Genomic DNA, 25,068 nt, shown 5'->3' with positions numbered 1-25,068 from the left:
TTGTTCTGGCCGGCACCCTTTGGAATCGAATGGATTGCCGGCCGGACACTCACGTCTGCCGCACCAAACCCCTGTCAACTGAGTGGACTTCGTGATTCCCCTTGTCACTGGCCGTTGTCAACCACATCACCATCTCTTCGCAATACCGACACTCTACAATAACGCCAAAGTCTCTTGACAACAGCAACTTATTGTCCGACCTATTCACGATACCCTTGTCCGAATCACAACAAATCCGCCCTCCCGTCTACAATTGACTCTCGGCCGATCATCCCAACTCAGCCTGACCTCGAACTGAAGACAATACAAGTCACAATACACTGCCGCCATAAACGTCGACTCCACTGCCCTGACAGCGACCCTCTGCCTCCGGGCTCTTAAATAGCACTCTATCCGCCCCACGCGCGCGGCCACCACAGCGAGACCCAAACCACCCCGAGAGACGCGGTTGTTGAATCGCACAGCACCGCCAGCAACTATCGCCTTAGCAACTGACACCCAAACAACAACAATCGCACCCCTCGAAACACCCACCACACAAGCAGCCATTATGTCACCAGAGGAGATGGGCATCGACACCAGTCGCCGCAACCCCAGCCCGCGGCCGCTGTCTGATAACGAGCGTGCGCGCCTCGAGGAGTTCATCGACTCTATTCACTATTCTACTCGGTACGCCCTTGCGCACTTTTAGGGAGGATTCAACTGTATGGCTGCTGACCCTACCACTTGTTCCAATAGCTATTCCGATAGTGAATACGAGTACCGCCACGTCCAGCTGCCCAAGGCTATGCTCAAGGCCATTCCCTCCGACTACCACGATAAGTCTAAAGGCACTTTGAAGCTCTTGTGGGAGGAGGAATGGAGAGCCATGGGCATTACACAGGTGCGCGCGGAAGAAGACCATTAGAGGCGGCCACTGCAAAGGGAACGGGAAGACTAACACAAAGATTGCGACAACAGAGTCTCGGTTGGGAACACTACGAGGTCCATGAGCCAGAGCCTCATATTTTGTTGTTCAAGTAAGCGCATCTCATGCCACACAAGCACGATTAACAATTGCTAACTAGATGGCAACCACAGGCGTCCCCTAAACTACCAGCCCCCTCAGTGCTGAAGACAACTTGACTAGAGAAGGACTAGACGGGGAACACACACACAACACACGCATTTGGAATTGTACCATACCTTGCATTACCATGATACTCACGACTGCATAGCGAACTTTCTTTTTATGGGCGACATGTGCCGACAGCGATCACGATCGATACTAGGATAATACTCGGAGGAAACCTTCTGGCTCGAATATTTGCCCCGACCAACGCGCTCATGGCCACCACCCAAACGGCTCTGATGTCTAGAGGCCAAGAACCCCATTACCCTGACGTGAGCGGTTGGATGGCGACCACGATCGACTGCATAACGGATGGATCGACCCGACAGAGAGGCATATACCATAACCCGGAGGTTCACTGCAAGAAGAAAATTAGTCTTCCGACTCCGAGTCCTCTCATGTTAAAAAGTGGGATTAGAAGTGGGCTCGTTAGACCTGCATAATCGTTCATGAAACATCCGGCCGGTCATCAGGTCAGTCACCAGTCAAACATACTGGCATCGCGACTTCAGCCAAATCCCTGGCAAAGCAGTTGGCATCTGGAACAAAACCTTGGAGGGACGAGCGATTATGTAAGGGGAAGGCTTGGCCTAATATCTCCGAGCCAGGCCGTCGGGCTCGTGGAGGGGCTAACGGATATAGCGAATCAATGAAAATGGTTTGCCAGTCAAAGCCACCTTCCGTCTTTATTATCTCTTCATGTGTGTGTATCTGGCTTCCTACTTGATCGTTACTAAGGCAAGCAAGCTGCTTGGAATCAGCCTTTGTCAGTCAACCCAAGGAAGTTCTCAATCGCCTCTTAAAGACACCTTTCCAGTGCCTGGTTCAAATTGCAACACAATGACACCTTCGTTGCCATATTCCGTCTTTTATCCTTGCCATGCCGTTAATCACTACTGTTGAGCAGTATCGCAAAATCTACGGCACTCAGCTTACCATATGATAATCGTGATGGATCCCGTTGTAAACACCCTGTGAATGGTATTCATGGGTTTGAGTTCACATTGATACTACATAAAGTATATAGTTGAACTGACAACAGAGGCTATTAAACAATCTCTACTTTATCTCCCATAGAACAATATATTGCTACCATATTCACTCAACCTCCTTGCGGTTTTACACGAACATAGCCTGTGAGATCCTCAGAACGGAGTCGAGAGATAAATTACAAAAATGTGCCAAACGCCAATTCGGTCTTTACGTTATCTATTAGTAGTATATTGGACATTAAACGGAGCAAATAGCGGATGGTGCAGATATGTGCTGTTAGACACTTCAACTAAAAAGCCAAGAAAAGAAATCAACAAACAGACGAACCTGCATTGCAAGGTAGGTGATCCAGTGTAAATTAATTCAGAGACCATTACCATCCGACATCTAACCATTTGAATAATCCCCGAGATCTACTTGGACATACTTTTACATAGCATGCATCAGAAACGCAACCAGAGTTATTGGCTGAGTGTCCACGCCAACATCATTGTTAGCTACCTGGGCTGTCGGCGTTTATGGGCCGCATGGCATTGTTGAAAAGGTTTCGTCAAATAACGAGAAAACGAGAAAGAAAGAACAAGAGAAAAGGGTCGGTTGGGAGTCGGTGACAGAAGGTAGTGGATTTGACTGTAGATCTTCCGAACTCTGTAATTCCACTTCAGTTTGTTCATGTTCGAAGAGCATCCGCTACACTTTGGTGTAAAATACTTGTGGCATGAAGTTAAACACAAGTTTTGTTGCCACATGCCAATCAATCTTTTTTTATTTCCTATCCACCATGGCCGTCTTCCAACCTGCACATCATCTCTGTGATCCGCTCGCTGCGTACCAAAGCTGACGCCGACCCGACTCCCACAGTGAAGTACCTGAATGAGTACCTTCCTCGTCATATTTCAAATGGAAAGAGTACGGTTAGTAGGTCGCGCTTACCTTCAACCCGTACATCAAACCAACACACAAGCTCTACGATGGGAAGGCATGATCCGCACGCCCGCAAGCACGCCCTGCCCATCAGTCAGGCAGTCAGTCACTTCGCTCTTTCCTGCCCGTCCAGTAGAGGTGACCATCTTTCACGCCCACCACACGAACAACCTGGAACCTACATAGGCAGTGGTACTTTCCACATCGAGACGGTATCTGCCAAAGACGTACCTTCCAAGCTAACCCGCCTGATCGAACATGACCTTCTGTCTTCGGAGTTCAGTGGACCTTCCTCATCCAAGTGTGACAGCTCCTCAAGTGTACTTCCTCAAGTGTATCACACGGTGTGACATCTGCCATCTTTCCACCTGACCTGGTGTGCTGGTGACAGAAGCTTGCCGCCCGAATAAAAATTGGTGCAGACACTTCGGCTCCGTAGAAGTTAGCCTGGGGTCCTCTCCTGGGTGTGATGGATTGGCTTGTAGCGGGATGAGAATCGAAGAGGATCAGGGGGAGGGGAGCAATTGAATGTCGCTCGCGGCCCAGCCGCCGTCGGTGAGATGATTCCCCATTTATTTATTTCCAGTGTCAGCCGTTCATCACTACGTGATATTGAGTCAAGCCACCCGTCCGGGAGGTTTTGTTGCAGGCTAGTAGGGCCTAGAAACTGTGAGTGACTGAATGAACAGTGACCTTTGCGATGGTGCGTTAAGTCGTCGGCGGCCTTGAAGCTTGAAGGGTCCAGGGGTGTTGATTGGTCGCAGTAATGCAAAAACTGCCAATCGCGGCCTACACAATGGGAAAAGGAGAGAATTCAGTCTTGGAATCTTCCCAACTTCCCCAACTTCTTCACCATTATACGCTTCTGATCCCTTGCGACGATGAGGCGATATTACCTACTCATGGAGCAACACATGCAGAAACGACGTTTCAACCCATTCGTAGCCCTCCCGACCGGTGTATGTATGGTTGGAGCTGACCGTCCCGGGGGAAGTCCCGAAAGTGCTCGTTGGGTAGGTATTAAGGTAAGGGGTGGTAGTGTACCATAGCGGATTGATGGGGCTGTAAGATAGTCATGAGTGATTTGGTTTTACAGCGTAGTAAGAGGTGTAGATTCAGTGGCCCAGTGGCTCACTGTCTTCGAATATATTTGAAACTGCAGTGAGGTTTCCAAAGTTGTGCTGCTGCTGCCCCTGCTGCTGCTGTAAAGTGATGGTTAAGGACATTGCTGGACAACATGGTGCCAGTAGGCAGTAGACAGACCGGTTAAAACTTCCAGCATCACCAATGTAAGGGAGTCAAATTCTCGCATTCGTATCTGTATCTGTCCTAGCCTCACCCTCTTCCCATTTTCAATGAGCGAGGAGTGTCTCTTTTTGATCCTGATCAAGGGGAAATGAAAGGAAAGACTGTGTTTGTACCTAGTTGGAGGTAAGTACGTTATGTAACTCATCATGTAGTCACTCCCTGTCATGCAACAAATTACTTCACGGAGGAGACCCGTTTCGTTACCAAACGTACATACCTAGATGCAGGTACAAACCGACCAGTCGAAAACATAGAATGAAGAAGGGGGGAAGAGAGGTAGCCCAGCCCCTGTTTGCAACTCTCTGTTTGTTCCTAATCAAATCAGTACAAGTTAAGGATTCACAATCCAGTCTAGTCAGTAGTAGTGTCTCCATGCGTATGTCTCTCGTTGTGTCTCTCGTTGGGACCGACACCGACACCGACACCGACACCGACACCGACACCGACACCGACACCGACACCGACACCGACACCGACACTGACAGTAAGGTACCGAAGGGCTAAACGACTGGAGAGTGAGAAGATTATGAAACGCGACGATGCGTGATGAAAGTCTCACCATTCTTCCGTCACCTCACTGACGGTGTCTTCCCTCATGTTTCTCTTGCATACGGTACCTGGGTAGGTACGTATGTCACCAATCACTACTCAAACCCACTTCGGTAAGTGACTGACCAATCTCAATACATGTACCTGAATGAGTCCAGTCCGGCCTTCACGCAAGGGACAGGGGAATGTCGTTGGCAGGAGAGGGAAGAAGGTTGAATCCATGTAAGAAAGGGGGTAAAACGGAACCTAACTGACTGTACGTGATGATGGGTCCCCTCCCCCTCCTCGTCCCTCCCCTCTCCCTCGTCCCTCGTCTCGTCTCTCTTCGACGATGACATGGTACACTACATAGTAGTGTAGTTCCAAGTTCCATTTAGCTGGTACATGCCCCCTGCACTGGTGATGATGGGCAATGGGCAATGGACCCTGTCACGCACTGTCTGGAATACAGGAGTAACGAAGTTAGTTGACGGACGGAAAGGGTGATCGAAGTGAGGTACATAGTGAGGTACATTGTAGTGATGGATCAGAGCAGAGGAGGGAGAGGAGGGAGAGGGAGAGGGAGAGGGGAAGAACTGAAGAAGTGATGTGATTTCCTTCATGCAGTTGCAGTCGCAGTTCCAGTTGGAGTTGCAGTTGTGTCGAATGTAGCATAGCAGCAGTTGGTGGTTTGCCTCAGTGGTTGCAGTAGTGGACAGTGGACAGTGGACACTCTCACGCCCTCACTCACTCATTGCCTCCGGGTACTCCCTCGACCTCGACGAACTCGTTTTCTCACTGGACACTCCCTCGCTGGACACTCACTCAGTCCCTCACTACCTCCCCTGTCTATGCCTTGACCCTCCTGAGAACGTGATGGTGATGACCCTCCTCCTCCTCCTCATCATCGTCGTCGTTGTCGATACCGTGTGGACCAAGTAACTCTGACGCAGTTATGACAGTGTATCATTCGTACACTAGTGAGTATGTGTTCTTGTCACGACGGGATACTATACTCAAAACTGAGCGTACTCTACTTAAAAGTGGCTCAGCAGTCAGCAGTCGGTCCAGTCATCAAAAATACCCACAACAAATATGGATATTGCCGTCTCCTTCCGTTGCCGCGTTGTCACGGTGGTCGCATCGAAGTCGACCACCCGGTGCGGCATTGTTGTGATTGATTACCGCCATTGTGGATTATTTTTGTAGTCGTTTCTTGTTGTGGAAGTAGTTAGTTGTGTAGTGTCTGCTGTGTGCTGTGTAGTTGTCATAGGTAAAGTTCGGAGGCAGTCGGTTGTGACCGAGGTTATACCGCAGACCGTGGACCGTGGTCGGGGGGTCATGCAGCATGCGGCCGGACTGCGGAGACCGTGGGTGAGGCCGACCACAGACACGGGCCGGTGGAATGGGCCGCATCGCATCGCATCGCCCCCGGTCGGCGTAGAGGCGTCGCATTTCGTTCTGCGGCGCAGCGTCAATCACTCAATGGATTGAGAGACTTGTCGTACACTACTTTTCCCACCCCTGCCCCTGAGCATGCTCCCTCTTTTTTGCATCTTTCCATTTTGTCATCAACCGATGTCAATTGTCAACACCTAACGGCCAAAGTTGCCAACGGGCCGCAAATCAAAAACCGGGCTTGCTGGCTTGCTGGCTGGCCTGTGCGCAATTTCAGAATACAATACAGCAGTTATTTGTATTTATTGCGGGAAATGAAGCCCGTTAGTTTTTGGCATCTGAAGTAATATTTTTGCAACATGGCACCCCTTCACCCGTTTCCTCGTCCCACGGTGAGGTAGCAACGGTCCAACCGTGTCCAAGGGTTGGGGAGGCCGGCGGGGGAGGAAGCAGAAAAAACAACAACAACCAGGGTCGGGTGTTGATGTGGGAACTGAAAAAGCGTTCGTCGCGGAAGGAGCAATCATTGACGCGGTCAATCTCCCATCTCCCATGGATCTCCCATCTCCCAATCACCCACCCCGCCTGCCCTGCTGGCAATGGTAATGGCGACAAGCTTGAAGTGAAAGGGCATGCATGTCTTTTGCGCACGTGACTGGGGTTATAAAATGGTACTGAACCCGACAGATCGGTTCAGTGGCTTGGATTATGTGGGCCGAGTGCGATGTCTTCTTCCAATGAAAATATTCTTGACTTTCAAAACGATCCAATCACGTCTTACCAATAGACTTACACCTGCAGCAGTTCACCTCGTCAACACGCCCTCCCTTTACTGGTACCTGGGCGCTCGCCTTGGCTCAATTGCTCATCTTGACTGTTGCTCATGAACCCATGTTCCGGGGAACTTTATGGTATTATCCAATAGTCCCAAATGTCTTGCCTACTGCTTGTTTGGTGAGCGTTGGGCACTGGAATGCTACGCTGGTCCTTCCAAGCGGGACATGCCGGTTACCGGTCGTGCCATCGAAAGAAAAGGTTTGCTTATCGATTCGTTTTGCCGGCCGGGAGAATCGTGGATTCGTCGTGGTGGTGGTGTTCTGGTGGCTTGCCCGCTCGCTCATACCGATACTTCCTGCTTCCACCATGTTTCGTGTGGCTTGCGCCTAGTTTTAGGAGGCGTAAAACTAAGACGAGAAGGGGCAGAGAAGAATGATTGTAAGAACAAAACAAATTCGATGAAAAAAAAAGTCGGCCAGTCCGTAATGCCGGGATACTTGTCACGCCATCACGAAGCATCACTTGTTCCGGATGCACTGGCAAAGCAAAATGTGTGACGACATTTGTTACTCACCGTGAAACCCACTTGCCTCAGATGAGCACTGGAGTCCGACCCTACCAAACGAGAACGACCAAGACTCTGTTTTTGCCCTTCTTTGCGAGAGCAGATTGTAGGGCATGGCGTGGAAGAAGAAAGAAAGAAAGAGTGAACTCTTCTCTTCATTAAGAAAATAGACCCCCCCCTTGCCCCGCGGATAACCCTGGCTACGGCATTAAACCAAGATGGGATCAGCGATGATCTCGCTAACTGCCAGTTCCGATGTCACCCACATCCCATTCCTCACTTCCCCGACTCCCTGATCCCTTCCAGTGCTCCTCTATCCTTCATAGCCTTTGCCCTTTTCAGGCCAAGGTTTACAACATTCGAAATCACACAACGACAACGGCGGAGCGGCGGCCGGACGGGGCGGTCGTCGGGGGCGGCTGATTTAAACTGTGCAAAAGTGTACCTTTTCGGCCGGTTTAGCGTGTTAGTCTCCTGATTGCCGGGGCCCGATTGGCTGGCTTGGGGTCTGGTGCGACCCAGCTCCCAAGCCACTCGCGCTTAAGTCGTCGAATGAAACGGATTGCCTGTTCTCGTCACAACGTTTGGCCCCATCTTTGCTCTACCAACGGGTGGTCAATGTCACCCTGACTTTGCGCGATGCCGCCCTCTGCTCACCAACTTCCTGCTCCGAAAGGAAAGTCGTCTTGGGCTTGGGCATCAATAATCGGACCTAGTTGATCGACTACCGTTGTTGGTGATGATGATGAGGCATGTCGTGTACACCGTGGTGCACTGCGGTGAGGTGGTATCCGCTCCAGTTAATTGCGAGTGAGGTTTGCGAGACGAGGTGACGTTGGGATTGGCTTGTCGCGGCCAGGGTTATGTGTCTGGGGCTGACAGACGTTAGTGCCCGCATAGTCAATCTCAATCTGGGGCCACAGAAGCAGGAGAAAGGCACGGACAGCCTCCTCCTGCTGGGGTTGAACAATTGTGTACACCCCCTCATCGAAAGGCCGACCTCGCTCAGATCAATCCGCTCATTGATTCGCCCTGCTGGAATAGGCAAGTGTCGGATGGTCCTTTCCAAGGCCAGCCGTTCCACTCCTTGAGAGAGATTGAGCCTAGTAGGGTTGTCGAAAGATGTAAAGGGAGGATCGATTTACCTCATCGAGACAGGGTTAGGCACCGCGTCTTACAGGGTAACAAGAGAGAATATTCCTCGCTTGTTTCTTAGTCAGTGATATGAATGGCGAATCCCATGCATTTCGCAATGATTTTGACGCAATGTGGCACAACCTACTTACTGTTATCAGTTTAGACGGTAATCTCGTTTCTTTTTCCATCGGGAATCTCTTCCAGAACGACATCTCCCCCTGGTTCGTTTACGGGCATAAGGAACTCTTCTTCCCGCCAAGGAAGCAGGCGTATCCCCGATAACCAGACTATGCCCAACATGGGCTCACATCCCAACGCAGGGCCGCCGGACGTCTTGCCGGTCATGAGTATCGGGTAAGGTATGCCACCGTTGGTGATTATCGGTTCATCCCATATTAAAAACCCGGACCAACTCATCCCAACTAGGCTTTGTATAGTCAGGTACTAGTGTGCCAAAGGTACATTCGGTAATTATCGAAGCGTTCGAAGGAAAAACACAAAAAAAAGAGCAAGGTCTCGGCCAACATCCGGTGGCACAGCAAAAAAAGCGAGTCGGATAACGGGTGGATAAAACAGGAGATCAACGAGCGGTCCGGTCAAGAAGAAAAAAAGAAACTGAGGAGAATTCAAACCCTGGCCCCGAGCTGTGAGTGTCTGGCTTCATTCATGTTGTGAAGCACAAGGTTATGTGCATAGGCTGCTTGCTTGATCTGCCATGGCGCAAACTGCTGTTTCCCAGAGTAGAACGGGGTGTGAGACTGGACGCCTCGTCAGGCATTGGCGACAAGAGTTGTGACGTGTTGACGCCGCCAGGAGATGCCTGTCGTGCCTGTTGTTGTATGTACCACGAGACTCGGATCCAACGCGAGTAATTAAGAAATATCGTTTCTGAGTTTTCAACCAGCCTTTTGGGTGAAGCCGGCCAGCCAGCATCATGTCATCAAGGGATGCATGCCGCGACCTGTGCGTGCGGGAAAGGCTTCCCGACTGCCGTCCGGCTTACGGCGGCGCGCGATGCGCGGTGCGGGGTTAAGAAGCATAGTGCCAACCTACCTCTGGGCATCGCAAGGTACGCGGTGCGATGCTTTACATATGTTGGCGTGCCCCGGTGGAGATGTGTTGTGTAAAATGGAGTCGGCAGCCGTAGCCCGTAAGAGACACAGTATGTGACGATACTGTACGGCACACGGGGGCCATAAACGGGGGCCATGCCGGGACCGGCCACACCAGAAGTTGAAGGGAAGTACACAGCACGGGTTCTGATATTGGCCTCAGATCAGGTACTATAGGTGCGTGTGACTTTTTGCAGTGGTGTACTTGCTGAAGGGGTTCGTGATGACGGCATCTGCACTATCAGCGGAGTCGTCACGTCTGTGGTGGCATGGCCGGCCATCCGAAAGAAGCTGAGGCCCGTCAGGCCGGAAGAAGTGATCCCTTTTGCTTGATGGGCGCACTGCATCATCACATAGCAACGAGTTGCCTAACATGGCTCGTATTGCTGCGACTTTCCTACGCCTCTACCACAATGGGCAATCGACAAGGTAAAGTTTCCCCAGATAGTCGGTAGATGTTTGGACTTGTGTGGTGGATATGGCCTTGAGGTTGTTGGCCATGTTCGGCGGGGGACAGGATATCGCTTGCGCTTGCGGCTTCCTATCCTCGTTTAGATTTATCGCCGTGTTGTTGGGAGCTTTCACCCGAACCAGTCTCCTCTCCGCGACCGCGTTTATGGCCCAGTAGTAAGTCGTAGGTCCACGGCTATGTTCTGGGCAGAACAACCTGACCAGGATTGGACCGCGGTGCGAAGAGAGACACGGTGGTCAGCAGGATCTCGAGACATGCATTGCATCTAAACTTTTCTTGTTTGCGGCGAGAGTGTAGGTAGGGGTAGGACTAGGAGTAGGAGTCGGCGGTGATTTGGTTCGTTCATTGCTGGCAAAGACGAAAGACAAGTGGCTGCATACGTTGATCTCCCTTGTGCCTAGAACTAGGTACTAGACTGAAGGATTTCTCGTTTGCCTTTCCAATGCCGGCGCGCGTCGGGGTCCGTCGCACAAAGAGGTGCCGCCGTATAGGTGCCGCGTTTAGTGTGAGAGAGTCCAAGAAGTTTGAAAAGTGATATTTGGTGAAAAAGTGTGGGCCGAGAGAGGAAACGCGGAAGAGGTTGACGAAAAGAGAAAGAGGGGAAACGACCGGGCCAACAAAAGTCGGCCTGCTCGCGCCTACGCTACGCAAAAAGTGGATCCCTGCGGCTATTGCTAACCCCACACTCGTCTATAGTGGCGCATACATAGCGGGGGCAGTACCTACAACCTAGCCCACTTTGGTTTTTTTTGCCCACTATCAAAACGCTCAGATCATCAACTTGCACTCAACTTCAACGCTGGGGATAGGAACTGCAAGAGCTTTGGGTGCAGTGTGGTGTATCTTGATGTACCGGCAAGTATCGGCAGGAATCCCACGGCTCCTTCCCGCTTTTTTGGACCCCGGAGCCTTCAATTATCGGAGCACCCCCCTCCTTCCCTTTCTCCCCTCCTCCTTGACTTGTGCATCGCATCGCTCCTTCCTAGACTACTACCTTGGTATTGTCTAGGTCCGAGTCGGTTAAGGTAGGTGATAAGGAGGAAACGGAAAGACCTAAGAACCACGGGACTCGAGATTTTCTCATGGAGCGGGACATGCCCCGTCTCATCCGGGTTAGGATTAGGAAGGAAGGGCCCCCAAGACGCAAGCACGGCAAACACATGACGGGATGTGTCTGCGTCGCGGCTTCCCAAGGGCCGAACATTGGGTAATTGCCGCGCCACTGCGTTACCCGAGGTAGCTGGGCTAACAAACAGTCGATTGAAGGTGGTTCGATGTAAGCATGAATTTGGGGGTTAGTGTAGAAACTGGGCGAGATCACTGATAGGTTGGATATCCGAGGTCGAGACTACGGATCCCAGTCAGGAAGTTTGTTGATGTTGTCAGAGACTTCAGGTTACTTGTCACGAGGAGCAGTATCTACCTACCATAGGAGGTGGGATCTAAAAAGTAAGGTGGGGGAGGTTTGCTATTGTCTGGGCGCGGAGAGAGAGTGCTGTTGTTGTTGTTGTTGTTGTTGTTGTTGTTGTTGTTGTTGTTGTTGTTGTTGTTGTTGTTGTTGTTGTTGTTGTTGTTGTTGTTGTTGTTGTTGTTGTTGTTGTTGTTGTTGTTGTTGTTGTTGTTGTTGTTGTTGTTGTTGTTGTTGTTGTTGTTGTTGTTGTTGTTGTTGTTGTTGTTGTTGTTGTTGTTGTTGTTGTTGTTGTTGTTGTTGTTGATGTGATGATGCAGGGAGTTGGCAAAGTCGGCTAGGGCGGTGATTGTTGTTGGTTTTTGGCCCTGATCAAAGATGACTACTGATGCAAAAAGTGGGTGGTGGGCTGTGGAAAGTAGCAGGATAATGATACATCCTAGTCCCGTGGTGTGAAGAGCCTCCTCGAAACCCCAACGAGATGAATGAGGTTTGAAGGCGGCTTTCATGGAACATGATGAGAATAGGTAAGGTCGCATCGAGGCAAACACTCGCTCCCACATACACTACAGCACGGGAGATTTTTTTTAACTGCACTATTCCGGCGTTGAAACCACACAACATCGAACACAGCAGCAGGCCAAAAAACAACATGGCACGCACGCCAGGTCCCCCATGATTGTCACTTGTCAACACGAGCTTTTGCCAAAGTCTCACAAACCGCTCGCTTGCTTCCGAGTTCTCTTTGCCAGAGGTGAGGTGATTCAGCATGTGGTTGGAGTGGGACAAGCGACACATGGACAAACATGTACACGTACAACATACGGCAAAGGTTGGCTTGAGCTTGTCACGGAGAATTTTATGACAAGCGGAGAGTTTTCATAAAATCCGTGAAATGTGGGAGCGCGACTGTTGTACCACAAAGAGACGGATAGCCTCAATATGAGTTCGGTAGATATTGCATGGCCTTGTTTACTTCCCATGCACGGGGTTATGCAAGCAATTGTCAACAACAATTGGGCAGAGGTGGTTGACGACAAGCAGGGGGAGGAGGGAGGTAAGCTTGTAACCCTAACCCGCATGGAACTCTGCCTGGCCGGGTCGGGCCAGGCCAGACCAGGCGACTTACACGAACTGAGGCCGGCCGCAGCAGACCGGACGGACCCTGCAGCCAAAAATGGTAGGACCGTAAGGCTTTTTTTGGTTACAGAACCTCAACTCTTCGGACTAATTTGGATTATGTTTGCTGTTGTGAAATTCCAACCATGTAAGCTTTTTGCGTTCACGAGCTGTGGGTCGGCGCGATGCCTAGAAATACGCTTACATCGGGCGAGAAAAGCAGGTTGTAGGATAGGTGTATGTCAGTAGTGGCTACTGTGGATATTTGTTTGCGGCGTTGAGGACGGCACAGCAGCAAACGGTGCGGGAATGGCGTCTGACGGCAATACTTTGCTTTCTGGTCGGATCATGCGGTCCGAGCCGCTAAGAATCTGTGCACTTTAACTGTTGGTTCTGTTGGATGTTCAAAGAGGGAATATAAGACTTGCAAAAAGCTAGACTCGTAGTCGCGGCAAGAAAAAAGAGGAACCGGTATCGCTACCATACCCTCAGCGTTTTATGCTATCTTGCAAAACAAAGATATGTAGAAGGGAAGATGTACAAAAACTGATCAAGGTGGATTTGGGACAATTAGACAGGTGAATTGCGAAGCAAGAAGGAGAAAAAGATGAATCTGGCCAGATACAAAAAATATGTGCAAAAAGAAATAGTAAAGAAACAGCAAAGAAAAACATTGGAAACCAAAAAGCCGCCCATTTTCCTTTATACACAAGGAGTCAGTGCCATCAAAGCCCAATTCTTGGACCAGCCGAGAAAGGAGCCAAGGCCTGACTCCCGTCCAACGCCTGCCTCTTCCACCAAGGAGTCATCTTTCACCAATGCCTTTCCTTCTCCATCACCGCCCAATATGCCTCGATGTTTTGAAGTCGGCGATCGGATGTGCATGCGTGCGGCAGGAGGTCGATGACAATTGCGCAAAGGCGAAAATGTGGAAGTGTTGCGTAGCTTGGGAGTTCTCAAAAAGTTGTCGTTCCCTTGGTCTTTGACTCGGGTATGCTGTTGAAATGTAAGACTCTGGTTAGAAAATTTTCCGTCGCAATAGATCAGAGAACAACGTACGAGAGGAACTCTTGCTCATTTGTGACTCCGTGGTATCAGTGTTCTCCGCAATCGCCTTCTGCAGTGTGTTTCTGTTCCTTGGGAGCTCCGTCGGGGCAAGTGGCGGTTCCAGATCCCTTCTTGGCCGCACAATCGACCAAGTCCTTCTTAACGTGCTTGCAACCATTGAAGGTGGTAATGTAAATCGTGCACATGTTGGCGGTTGGAGGTTGTCAAAAAGTTGATGTATGGTGAGATTGAGGTAATGACTGTTCGTCAGAGTGTTTTGGCTCGTAGATGGAGGCTGTTGTGTAGGTGTAGAGAAGAGGTAGCGAGGCTGATGTGATGATGGGAGTAGAGTGAAGCAAAGATGGTGTGGACAAGAGCTTATATACTTTGTCACGATCCACGGTTTGACAAGGCAAAATGCCGTAGAGTGTGTGGGAGGCGTAGATTGCTTGGTAGTATGCCCGGGTCCAATTCCTGTTTCAGTGAACGGTTGTAACCAAACTACTGGTATCAGCCAAGCGTTCTCTATAATGTTGTTGGTAGTAGGCACCTCTGGTGTAGTGGTGAACCTGGCAAGGATGGAAAGAGGCTGTTGGTTGATAGTCCCAGGGTGGATGTGGAGGGTATTCTCGATGCAAGCAAGGACAAGATAGGGGCCCCACGACGTGCTCGTAGATGAAAGTACCAACACCGCTCGATACCTTCGACAACGATGGAAGCAAGGTGGGTCAGTGTAGGGAAGGCATGCGGCAAGGGGTTAGGGGTGGTCAGAACAGCCGGGCCTATCAAGACGCCACGGGAAGACGTCTAGTGCTTTCTGTACCGGGAAGAGCAAGCAGGTAGGATACCAGGGGAACAGTGTCAAGGCTGCATATAACCCTCGATAAGGAAGGACGACACGACAGTGCGGGAGAGGTGTGCCTTTCTGTGATGGCTGCCGGTGGGAAGGGATGTCAAGACCTTAGTAGATTAGCCAAAGCATCAGTTGGGCCGGTGTGTAGCATCCAAGTTTGCGGTGCCTCATACGTACCAGGACACCAGGTATGATCCCTTCGTGGGGAAGAGCTGGTCAAGAAATGGGTGGATCGATCAGGTCCTGTAGTGTAGTGACATGCAATTGTTTTCTTGGTCTGCTAAGTTGAGACCTCAAAGCCTAAAAAAGCACCGTCCAACAAGGTGATTGGCTGCCGCGTATGGTGAGCGAGGGAACAGAAAGAGTCGATATCAAGTTTTGTCTAGAGTACAGTAGCGCGCCGGGGCAGAACTGGAGACAGATTCGTATAGAGGGCCAGTATGCTTGCTTTCCATGTAAATGGTACGTCTGAGAGAGCTCGAACCAGGGGACGACGCACCTTTTGAGAGACATGGGATGAACAGAGACGAAGAAGAGGTAAGGTACGGCCAACTCTGGGCAACCTCCTGTAACCTCCAGGTAAGGCAGAGGCAGCAAGTGTAAAGAGAAAGCCCTAAACTAGCAACGCAGATTGCTAGGGAGTGCCCCTGACGAGCAAGGAAGGCCGGTTCACTTGCAGGGACATTGGCTTCCGTCACACAAAGCCTACGAGTTCCGGTCGCTCCAGGTACGTACGATCCTTGCTCGTTCAAAAGAGAGGGGGGTGTGCAAAACGATGACTAGGCTATCCTGGGCCATGTTGGAGTACACAATAGAGGCTAGCCTTGATGGACTTAGTGAAGTGGACAGTCTCCAGATGGCCAAGCTTGAGCCGGGCCCGGTGGAGCTGGGGTGGGTGCAAAAGAGATATTCAGTCGTTAGTACGTAGGGTTGTCGCTCCTGTCTGGTACCTGTCCCGGCACAGTGACAATCTGGTGTTGTTGATGTGACATGCAGTACACATAGACATGCAGCTAGATTTCATCTGGGGGAGGGCGGTCCTTTCTCAAGCGACCAAACCAGCCTCAAAAGGCTAGTAATTCAGTCGCGCCGGAAAACAACGTGGTAACTTACAAAAACATTCATGACCCTGATGTGTTGGGCCTTTGCAAAGGTGAGGCGCAGAAATCGAGGCTGAAGAAGTGAGGTCGCATACAAGCGGCCGACCCAGCAAATCTGGATCGACATCTCTTGGTGTCAAACAGACCATGAGCCGCCAACATCAACTGCCTTGCCACAAAGTCTGTGGAGAAGAGAAGCCGAAATATGGATTGATTGAGAGGAGTCTGGTTTCTTTCCATTTGCTGGACTTGCCGTGGGTATTGTAAACGGAGGGTTAGGTTGCTTGAATTTGTTAGTGCAGCCACTGAGATACGGGCAATCGTCAGGAACGATTTGCGATCCATGCACACCGAGACAGATCCGATTTGTTCAGATTCCGAGTCCATTTAGGTTCTCACCTCAGCATTAGGAACCGAACGGCCATGAAGATTATCATCTGGCTTTTGGCAAGGTGGACTCGGTGGGATGAGGGAGAGAAACCACTGTGGTTGAGGTGCGGGCTATTCCTTTGGTCCCTGTCATGGGTTGCAAGGTACGTAATTGGAGATGGGTTCACAAGGGGGGTACACAGATGCTATTCGCTGAATGACTCCACGCCGCGATGCAGACAAATACCAGTCCTGGGGATTTCCATTGGGTTGAATTGATTGTCGCCATTGCCGAAATAGGTAATCCAGCAAAGACTGCTTCGCCGAAAGAGGGCTCTAAGCGGCCGAAATTGGCCAAGATTGGAGTCTCGATATCTCCATCTCCATGAACATTTTCCACTTTGGAACCTAGCCTAGTCGAGTAGTGTCGTCCTGCACAGTGACCTTGTCGCATGAACCGTGGCTCGCGTGACTTGGGGCCGGACATCGTTTTGAGCGGACAGGCCCTGAACCGAACGAAGGCTCTGACTCTGAGCAGGCTCAGGGCGGGTTCGGGACAGGCCCTCGATGTCTTGGAGAGGCCAAGGAGTTGTCGAAGAGATGCAAAATGGCTGTTTTCTGGAAACTTGTTGGTTCGGTCGACGTGCCGCACGCAGTGATGATCTGATTTCTCTCCAGGGTCAGAGATATTAGCTTAGCCCTCGCCTGGATTTGCCCTGGGGAATGGAGGGTCTGGAGGGCCTGGAGGGCCTGGGGGGTTATGGTAGCAACAACGACGGTGGTGGGTGGCACATACGCACCGAGTAGCACTCTGCTACCAACACTCAGGTCTGGAGGTGACGAGCTGTAGTATTTTGGAATATCCAGATCGCGCTAAGGCGCTGCGGCCTGGGAACGGGCGAGCCGTGGATGAAGATGGCCCCGCTCTGCCCTGCCCTATCCGCCATGCTGGTGATGCTGGTTGACCAGGTCGACTTTGGTCCGGGATGTGGGAAAAAGAAGAAGATGAAGACGAGGAACAGCGGGCGGCCTGGCCGGGAACGGTTGCCCGCTCCACGTCCTGCAGAGGCACCTCCAGAGAGCGTGAGTGCAGTGTGCTTTCCAGTCTTTTGTTTGACTGCATTCACACAGGGCGTGCAATGGCCAGTGCCCCCGTTCCTTCCCGCGGTGCCTGCCGTCTGCTCTCGACGCTTTGCAAATTGGCCAATCAGATGCTTCGACTTTCTGGTTCACCTGGATCGCCGCAAGGGGTCTACAAATTCTTTCAATATTCCAATCTCGTACCGGTGACCAGCACTGCAGCAGCCGTCCCCGCTGTAACGTTTGTACCACTGTACCTGAAATATGCCCACACACTAGCAAATTGCTCTACGACTCGGTTTGTCCACACTGCAATTTTCCCACTTTTCCTTCGTTTTTTTGGTGACTGATGTCTTCGAGGTTCTCATCAGCTCCAACGGGAATGGCGATTCCGTGTCTCGGGGAACTCGTGCTTCCCGGTGTAAGTGTGCAAAATGTCCCCTTGCGGTTGGGATCTGTTAGCGTTCGCTGATGGAAGCAGCGGTGGAAGTTGTGTTGGAGCGGTCATGGTAGGTGCAGCTTCCGAACCGTCGGAGCAAGTGCGGGGGGTCTGTTTGCCCTGGGGGGGTTTCGCCTACAGGGGCACTCCAATTTTCTGCGACTCCTCGTCACCTCTTCCAGAAATCAGCCCAACGGCGGTCACTGTCTGGCCTCGTTCAATCGCCAACTCCAGACGCCCTCTCGTCCGAATTGCACCCAAACTCAAATTGCCGGCGTCCTCTCACCACCCGTCTCATAGGAACAGTGATGGTAGCTTCATGCGGCCCTCAAGACGACTCTCTTTTGGCTTGGTTTCTTCCGGCTAGACCGAAACCCCGCTTAATGGCCCTCTGGCCGTCTTTTGCGGCCGCCACAGCCATGTTGGAGGTTACCGCGCCTTGACCACCAACACTCCGCCTCCGGCCGATATGAACTCGGGCCTGATATACCGGCCCGCTAGATGTCGACAAGCACGATGTGGATGCGGTTTTGGGAACACAGTACTGCCGGGCTAATGAGGTGGATGCGCATCATGGAGGGTTTTCGGAGGGTCAGGCAGAGGGACAACCTTGCTCCCTTGTTCTCAACACGCCAAGTACCTCGAGCGAGGACTTGGTAGCTCCTTTGCTCATCGCTTTTGCTTCTCATGCATCTGATCAAGATGCTATCGGGGATGGATCATCACAAAGCATGGTCTCATTGGCGACAGTACGACCGAACACGCTCCCTCCCCGGGACAAGATCACGAAGTCGTCTAGTGCGTGCGACTATGGGATCTGCCTGCTCTCCCTCCCAGGTTGCTCTCTGCGGGAAAGAGTCTTGGAATACACTGTCCCTGAGCTGCGGGCGATGGTGATGTGATGTGCCTTCTCTGAAACCCCCTAAACTCGCACAAATATGCAGTCAACTGACCTTTCCAGGACGCACACTTATTCGACAGCACGAGAAATGATCCAATCTCGAGCGACAATGATGGACGTCATAGATTGGCTTCCGACGCCCCGGTGATCTTTCGCAACTAACCCATGATCTGGGACACTCTCAAACATCTTGGCTCAAGGTTAGGGCGACCAATTTTCTAACGGTAGCACAGTGCTCAACACTTGATGCGTCGCTAAAACGCTCACGTACGTTGTATACCGTTCCGCGGCCCATCCATGGAGCACGTCTCGCAAGTCATCGATTGTTAGTGAGGATTAAATCGTTTCTTGGGTCAAGACGGGCAAATTTCTGGCCATCCTAGGAAAATAATCTTGTTCTACAGACCATCCAGGACAGGAGACCACGTCGCTAGCCCGTGGAATCTATGGCATGCAACATAGACGACGAACTCAAAGGGACACTGTTGGTTGATGCATCGGTTGTTCGCGGCTCTTGGCGTTCAAAGAAGCGAGGGCCAGCATGTAACTGAACATGTTCCGGCGTAGGGGAAACTGAAGAAAACCAACAACACTGCGGCTCTTGCCCTGGTCAATATTTGGGAAAGGGTGGTGAATTAGCGAGCTTGGGTGGTTATCCACCGTTCACTGCGCTTTATATCCGCGTGTTGGCGACTATGTCTGTGACGGCGCCCGATCTGCCAATCACAGGAACGAGTAGCCGCCAGAACCATGCTACCGGTAAGCACCATCAACAAGTCAACTCTATCGCTTGGATATCTTCCACCTGCTGTGTACTGACCAACTGCGTAGCCTATACCAGACGTCACTGCCATCTACAACCTTCATGACCGCTTCTGTCATGAATCTATATTGTCTCCTACCTAATGGAGACTAACACGCGCTTATCTGTGCCCTAAGAGGGAATAGGTGCCAACAGTCATTATACCCGGCCCCTGACCGGACAGTCGACCGTACCTGGGCTCTGGCTGTGGTTGAGAATTATTGCTTCCCACCACACTGTTCAAGGACGGCTGGTGATGATGGGTAGCATCGTTCTTTGACTGTCACAGGCTCCGGTTCACGACATGCTCCTGCCGAATATGGTTCCCTAGCACGGCATCCCCCTACGCCGCGTGTAGACTGTGATGGTCCGATTGGCACAACTTCTCTGCACCAACCCAGCTGTGGTGATATTACCTTTGCCCAGCTCTAATCACAAATACGACATGCAGGAGATACCGATGTGCCCAACGCCGTCTTACCCCTTTTGATATCGGAATCAAGTTGATAGCACCCGGGCACAGTTCGCAGAGCAAATGTATTCGGCCATTTCTCTTCACATCGTCGATTATTATCACTTTCCAGCAACCGGCGTTTGAGCAAGGGTGTCAGAACTATCCAATACCGGAGGAGGTGCCGCAGAGGTGGCCGCAACTCTTCTTGGGATGGTGGTAGAGCTTCACCAACTGGGTACATGCTCGTATGCGTGTGCCAGGTGCAAGATATCCTAGCCCAGTCGAATTGTTGGTGATAGGAGTCACGCTAGGCCCCTGATGGAGCACACCAACAGTACCGTTGGGAAGCTTTCATAGAACGCATCGGCCCGGGTCGATTACAGGCATGCATCTGAAGACCTGGGTACGCACCTTCATTCGTGATGTAATTTGCGGGTGTCTTGTCTCTAATCGTACCGGAACGGTGAGATATGATACATCTCCTCGGGGGCTACGTTACTTACTTGTAGGCTGCCATCTGTACTTGTCCCTGTCCCTGTTTTTACAGGAAAGACAGTCTATCAGTTCCGTGACAGAAGAGTTGCCGGACCAACAAACCCACCTTGATCAGCTATAAACAGGGTCGGGCCGCACCCATGATTTTCAAATTTGTCAAAAAGTCGACTCCGTCAATCTTTATTCAATTCCAAAACGGCCATGCGGACGCTATGTTTTGGACATTTATGAAGGTGAACATCTAGTCTTGTATGGTATGAACCTCAACAGTTAGGACAAGATCCTTTCACCCGAAAATTGGCATGCACTTTTACATTCACATGCTTACATGATTGGAGCAACGCTGCCGGCGTTAGGTGCTCTGGCAATGCCAGGATAATCGACACGTAAGTTGCATATTTCCATCCACTCACACCACTTTCCTTCCCGGATCCTTACCCCAAAAGTTTGAAAGAGGAAAAAAGATACGTCGTTCAGTGGATGAATCTTATCGTTTCGTGAGACGGTGTAGCGACCCACGGCTACCCTCGGAATTCCATGCTGACATTTCATTCTTTGACAGTTTCCCAACTCTGAAATAGCATTTTCCTGCCCCTTTCTTGGTCACATGCTCCCTGGTGTGATGCTAACGCGGACTAAGGGAGGCACAAGACAGGGCAAGGCACGCCATCAAAACAACGTGTTAGGGTTCACCAAAGGTCAAGGCGCCCTAAACAAAGTTGAACCTGTGACGCAATTGGCGGTCGGCACGCCCGTTTCAATTGAGTGTCTTTCGACCTCCAGACCTTTTATCGTACCCTTTGGCGGCTGGACCCGGTTGAGGTGACCCGTTTTAGGTTCCATTACCCCAGACTTGCGTGGTTGAGCTCCAGCTTTCCCCGCGCCCCACAACCTCCGAAATCCCGGATGTCAAGTGACAGTCGCAACATCTTCCGAGATATCTTCGACGGGTTAGCCGGCGACCAATCAAGGCCAGCCGAGGCCCGGTCAAATCGAGAACGGCGTGTCGGAAAGACCGCCCAGACCTGCCAAAGAGCCGCTCATTGCTCCACATTTTATAGGCTACCCCTGGTGAGTATCAAAGTCTATTCTCATTTTGGCCGCGATGGCCTTGTTCGAGTCCGCCATCATTCCACCGGTCTACGGACAGGTGCGCAAGCCGCCGAGCTACCGCTGCCTTACAGGGCATTTGTTGACGTCGACATTCACTCGCCCGCTTCGCAAGCGTTTCCCTTCCCCCCAGACTCCAGAGTCCAGACTGGCCAGTTCGCACCGGTTGCCAGCGTCTCTCCCTCCCTCGTTTTCAGCTTTTGTTGCGGATAACAAAGGCTTTGAACCCCTCATCACGCCTCCATCCCGCTCTGTCCCAAGCCAATGACATTCCCACGTGTGTTTTTTCTCTGACCTGGCGCCATCGAGCTCCGGCGAGGGGGTAACCTCGCTTTGGTTAATCCAATCATGCGTCATAGAGGTTTTAGCTCGGGGCAGAGGTGTGTGCTCTTGCAGTCGTCTTGCAGCATCGTCGCAGATAAAGCTTGGCAGGCAGTCGTCGCATGGGTTGGAGAAAGTCGGCGTAAATGGAGGAACACTGGCGCTCTTTCCATCCGTCTTGTTCGTGTGAATTCAAGTGCGGAGCACAGAAAAGAAAAGGCAATGATTGGCGGCTTGCACCTGCCTTGCGGTTGGTAAGCAGGTCGGCCAAGTGTTGCTCGAGTCAGGATATAAGGGCATGTCCCGTCTCCATGGAACCCCAGTTGATTTCTCCAGAGCTCCTCCTTCCCATCTCTATTTCAACCCCAATCCCCTCTGCCTTCTTTCTCCCTTCTCATCACGGTTTCCCAAGACACTTCGCTTCAAACCAACCTCACTCCCTCACTCAACTTTCGCAACTACCAGCGGCCTCCTTCACCCTCATAAAAAAAGCACCACCTTTCACGGTCTCCAACCACTCTCCAAATCACCAGCCATGTCTTCCACTCCCCAGGATACCCGCCCCATGAGCCAGCGTCTCCGCCCTCGTCGTCCTTCGACCTTCCTCACCCTGGCTCCCATCATCTCCAGCACCGAGCAGAAGCCCAAGGACGCTTCTGCCGATGAGGTTGCCCTCGAGTCTCCTACTGAGAGCGTCAAGCAAGTAGAGGGCGAGCCCGCCGCCGAGGCCCTCAAGCGCCGCACCTCCAGCGTCAGCAGCGAGTCCTCCACCGTCGTGGGACTCCGTTTCCTCAGGAACCACTAAAGAGTTTTCTCAGCTCTCTTCGGTGGTCGGCACTTTTACTTTGCCCATCGATTCCTGTCATTCAATTCAGTCATGTTTTTCCAAGCGATAAAATAGGCAAGCACGGCGCCTTGCTGCACGATACGTTTCTTTTATCATATACCTTCAGCTGCTTCGGGTTATGGTCGCATTGAAATTCCACCGGCGACGACATGGGGACGATAACGACCTGCTATTTCGACATCGGATAGAAATTTCTACCTCTTTTTGGGCGAAAATGGCAAAAACTGGATTTATTCCCCATACCACACAAAGGCTTCCAAACGGCGCTTCTCGGTTTTCTCTTTTTTTCCCGTTTTTATCGCATCCCTTTCTGACGGGATTTTTTGCGATTGGTTACGCTCCACCCGGGATGGAGCTTTCAAAAAGGCGCCGCGGATTTATTTTTTCTCACTTCTCGCGATAAGGAGTTGTGGAGGTAGGTGTCCTTTCAGGTGGACAAGGGAGGGATGGATCATGGATGGATGTGTGTGGTTTTCTTTTCCTTGGCAGTTTTAGGGAAGAAAGGGAAGGGACAAGGGCCAGTCAGGCACATGGTAGATTTTTTCTGGGATGTGTGCTGGCTGGCGGCTTCAACAAGGAAGGGGCGATCAACATGGGGTTGATAGCATACCGCATACCTGCCAATTTTCAAACGAGAACCTGGATTGTTTCTCTCTGCTTTCCTTGTTCTACTGTCGTCGGTGTTTGTGTGAGCTGACACGATGTCTGAAGTGTGAACAAAACAGTTTCAGGCAAGTTTTAGGCAAGTTTTAGGCAGTGAAACTTGTATCGTTTGGTTTCTCTCTCTCGAAACAGACCAAACTGCTTGGCTGTCCCCCACCTCGCTGTTCGTCTCGTGTTTTTTTTCCCTCTCGTTTTTTTTCAGCGCTTGTCGTCCACATGAAATCCCCACCCATGACGTCCGTGGACCGTGGTTGATCCAACTCGACCATGAAGGTTCTCGTTGAAGCACACCATTGCACATAAACTGCCAGATGGTGGGTTTCACCAACGAATGGGATTTAACCCGTATTCTGACAGAAACAATGGAGAATGTCCCCTATTTTCCAGTGCTTTCCTGTCCTTACACAAAAAAAAAAAAAGTCGATAAGGGTTGACGACGGCTGAGGAAGGGAAGCCATACCCTTGTCTTGGCGCTTAATTGAGTTTTGCCAGCAAGCATATCCTTGCCTCCAGCGGGCGCCGGCTGCGTCTTTATTTCCCCGATTGCGATAAGCTATCGAAACTTTATTTTGGCTACAATCCGACCTCCCATTGACCTTCGCATTGCGCCTTCCGAAGAGATTACGCCAATAACCCCCAAAGAAGCTGTCGAAGAAAGAACCATCAAACAGGTCACATGGACATCACGACATCAGCTGACCATTCCCCCCGTGCCCCCCAAATCTCATACAGTCGGTGCAAGATTCAGTTGCCTGTCGCGCCTGTCTCAAACTTTTCGCACCACCGCACGACCACCGCACGACCACCGTACGACCACCGCACAACCACCGCACGACAGACAGAAGGCGTTAGATCTTAGGCTTGGCAAAACTGTTTTGGAGGACTTGGCGAAGAGGGGTAAAAGTCCCTTTAACAACAGACAACAGCCCAGGGCCCCAGACACCTTGATGGATCATGGATCATGGACGAAAGGACCACAAGCAGACCACTGATAGAGAACTGAGAATAGTCGAAAACAAGGAGAAGAAGAAGGAGAAGAAGGAGAAGAAGCGGTAAGGACATGTGAAAGGGGACCAAGACGAAAAAATCAACGGTGTGTTTTGGCCGTATCGTTCGTTGGTCTTCGTTGCTTGTTGGTCGGTCGGTAGGTCGGTAGTTTGGTAGATCTCCGGACGAAGGCTCTGAGATCTGCATCAAGGGCCTTGGGGTTGCCACCGCCGTTGTTGTAGTGTTGTAGATCATTCGGCAGTGGCGTTTTGCAGTTTGCGCATCTCTGATAACAACATTTCATTGAGGAATGAATAACGCAGCATTGCGTGAGATGCTGTGATTGAGAATGGGCATTGTTTGATCTGTAGGAAATCAAGGGACTGCAATCCTGTGCCCCTTCACATGTGCAGAAGCACTCACTCACTCTGCCTCTTTAGGCCATGAATCTTGGATCGATATGTCGGTAAATTCAAACGGATAAGCAAAGGCACGGCGGGAGCTGTACCGTAGATCATTGATGCCGGAACTGTGCTCTAAATATACCACCGTGCCTGCCTGCCTGCCTGCCTACGTTACAGCTTACCTTTACAGCTCACAGAAGATGCGAGCGATGCTGTCCGGTACGGTTCTATGCCATTGTGTGCTTGGAGGTAATATGGTACAATGACCGCCACATCTGACGTGCTGTCCATTTGTCCATCTGTCGTCGGTCGTCGGTCAAAGCAGGCCAGCAGGCAGCTAGGTA

General features: G+C 51.2%; 3 protein-coding genes across 3 annotated transcripts; 2 read left to right on the top strand and 1 right to left on the bottom strand.

Moving 5' to 3' along the window:
* The first annotated feature begins 99 nt into the window (after window positions 1-99).
* Window positions 100-2,237, top strand: SMAC4_04976 (uncharacterized protein). The gene is made up of 4 exons (XM_003352814.2): window positions 100-669; window positions 739-883; window positions 961-1,019; window positions 1,081-2,237. Exons 1-4 carry the CDS (start codon window positions 551-553, stop codon window positions 1,112-1,114), a joined length of 357 nt encoding a protein of 118 aa, XP_003352862.1. The 5' UTR covers window positions 100-550; the 3' UTR covers window positions 1,115-2,237.
* A 10,919-nt stretch (window positions 2,238-13,156) lies between these two features.
* On the bottom strand, window positions 13,157-15,257 carry SMAC4_12820 (uncharacterized protein). The gene is made up of 2 exons (XM_024655387.2): window positions 13,912-15,257; window positions 13,157-13,848 (listed from the first exon to the last, which is right to left on the bottom strand). Exon 1 carries the CDS (start codon window positions 14,103-14,105, stop codon window positions 13,947-13,949), a length of 159 nt encoding a protein of 52 aa, XP_024511282.2. The 5' UTR covers window positions 14,106-15,257; the 3' UTR covers window positions 13,157-13,848; window positions 13,912-13,946.
* Window positions 15,258-22,358: 7,101 nt separating this feature from the next.
* SMAC4_04977 (uncharacterized protein) lies at window positions 22,359-22,628 on the top strand (the record flags this gene model as incomplete). The annotated part of the gene is made up of 1 exon (XM_003352815.1): window positions 22,359-22,628. The coding sequence occupies one exon, from the start codon at window positions 22,359-22,361 to the stop codon at window positions 22,626-22,628; it is 270 nt and encodes an 89-aa protein (XP_003352863.1).
* Window positions 22,629-25,068: the final 2,440 nt, after the last annotated feature.

Source organism: Sordaria macrospora, chromosome 1, assembly GCF_033870435.1.
Source record: "Sordaria macrospora chromosome 1, complete sequence".
Taxonomy (NCBI): domain Eukaryota; kingdom Fungi; phylum Ascomycota; class Sordariomycetes; order Sordariales; family Sordariaceae; genus Sordaria; species Sordaria macrospora.
The sequence above is the reverse complement of the archived record's forward strand: the minus strand, read 5'-3'. Positions and strand labels throughout refer to the sequence as shown.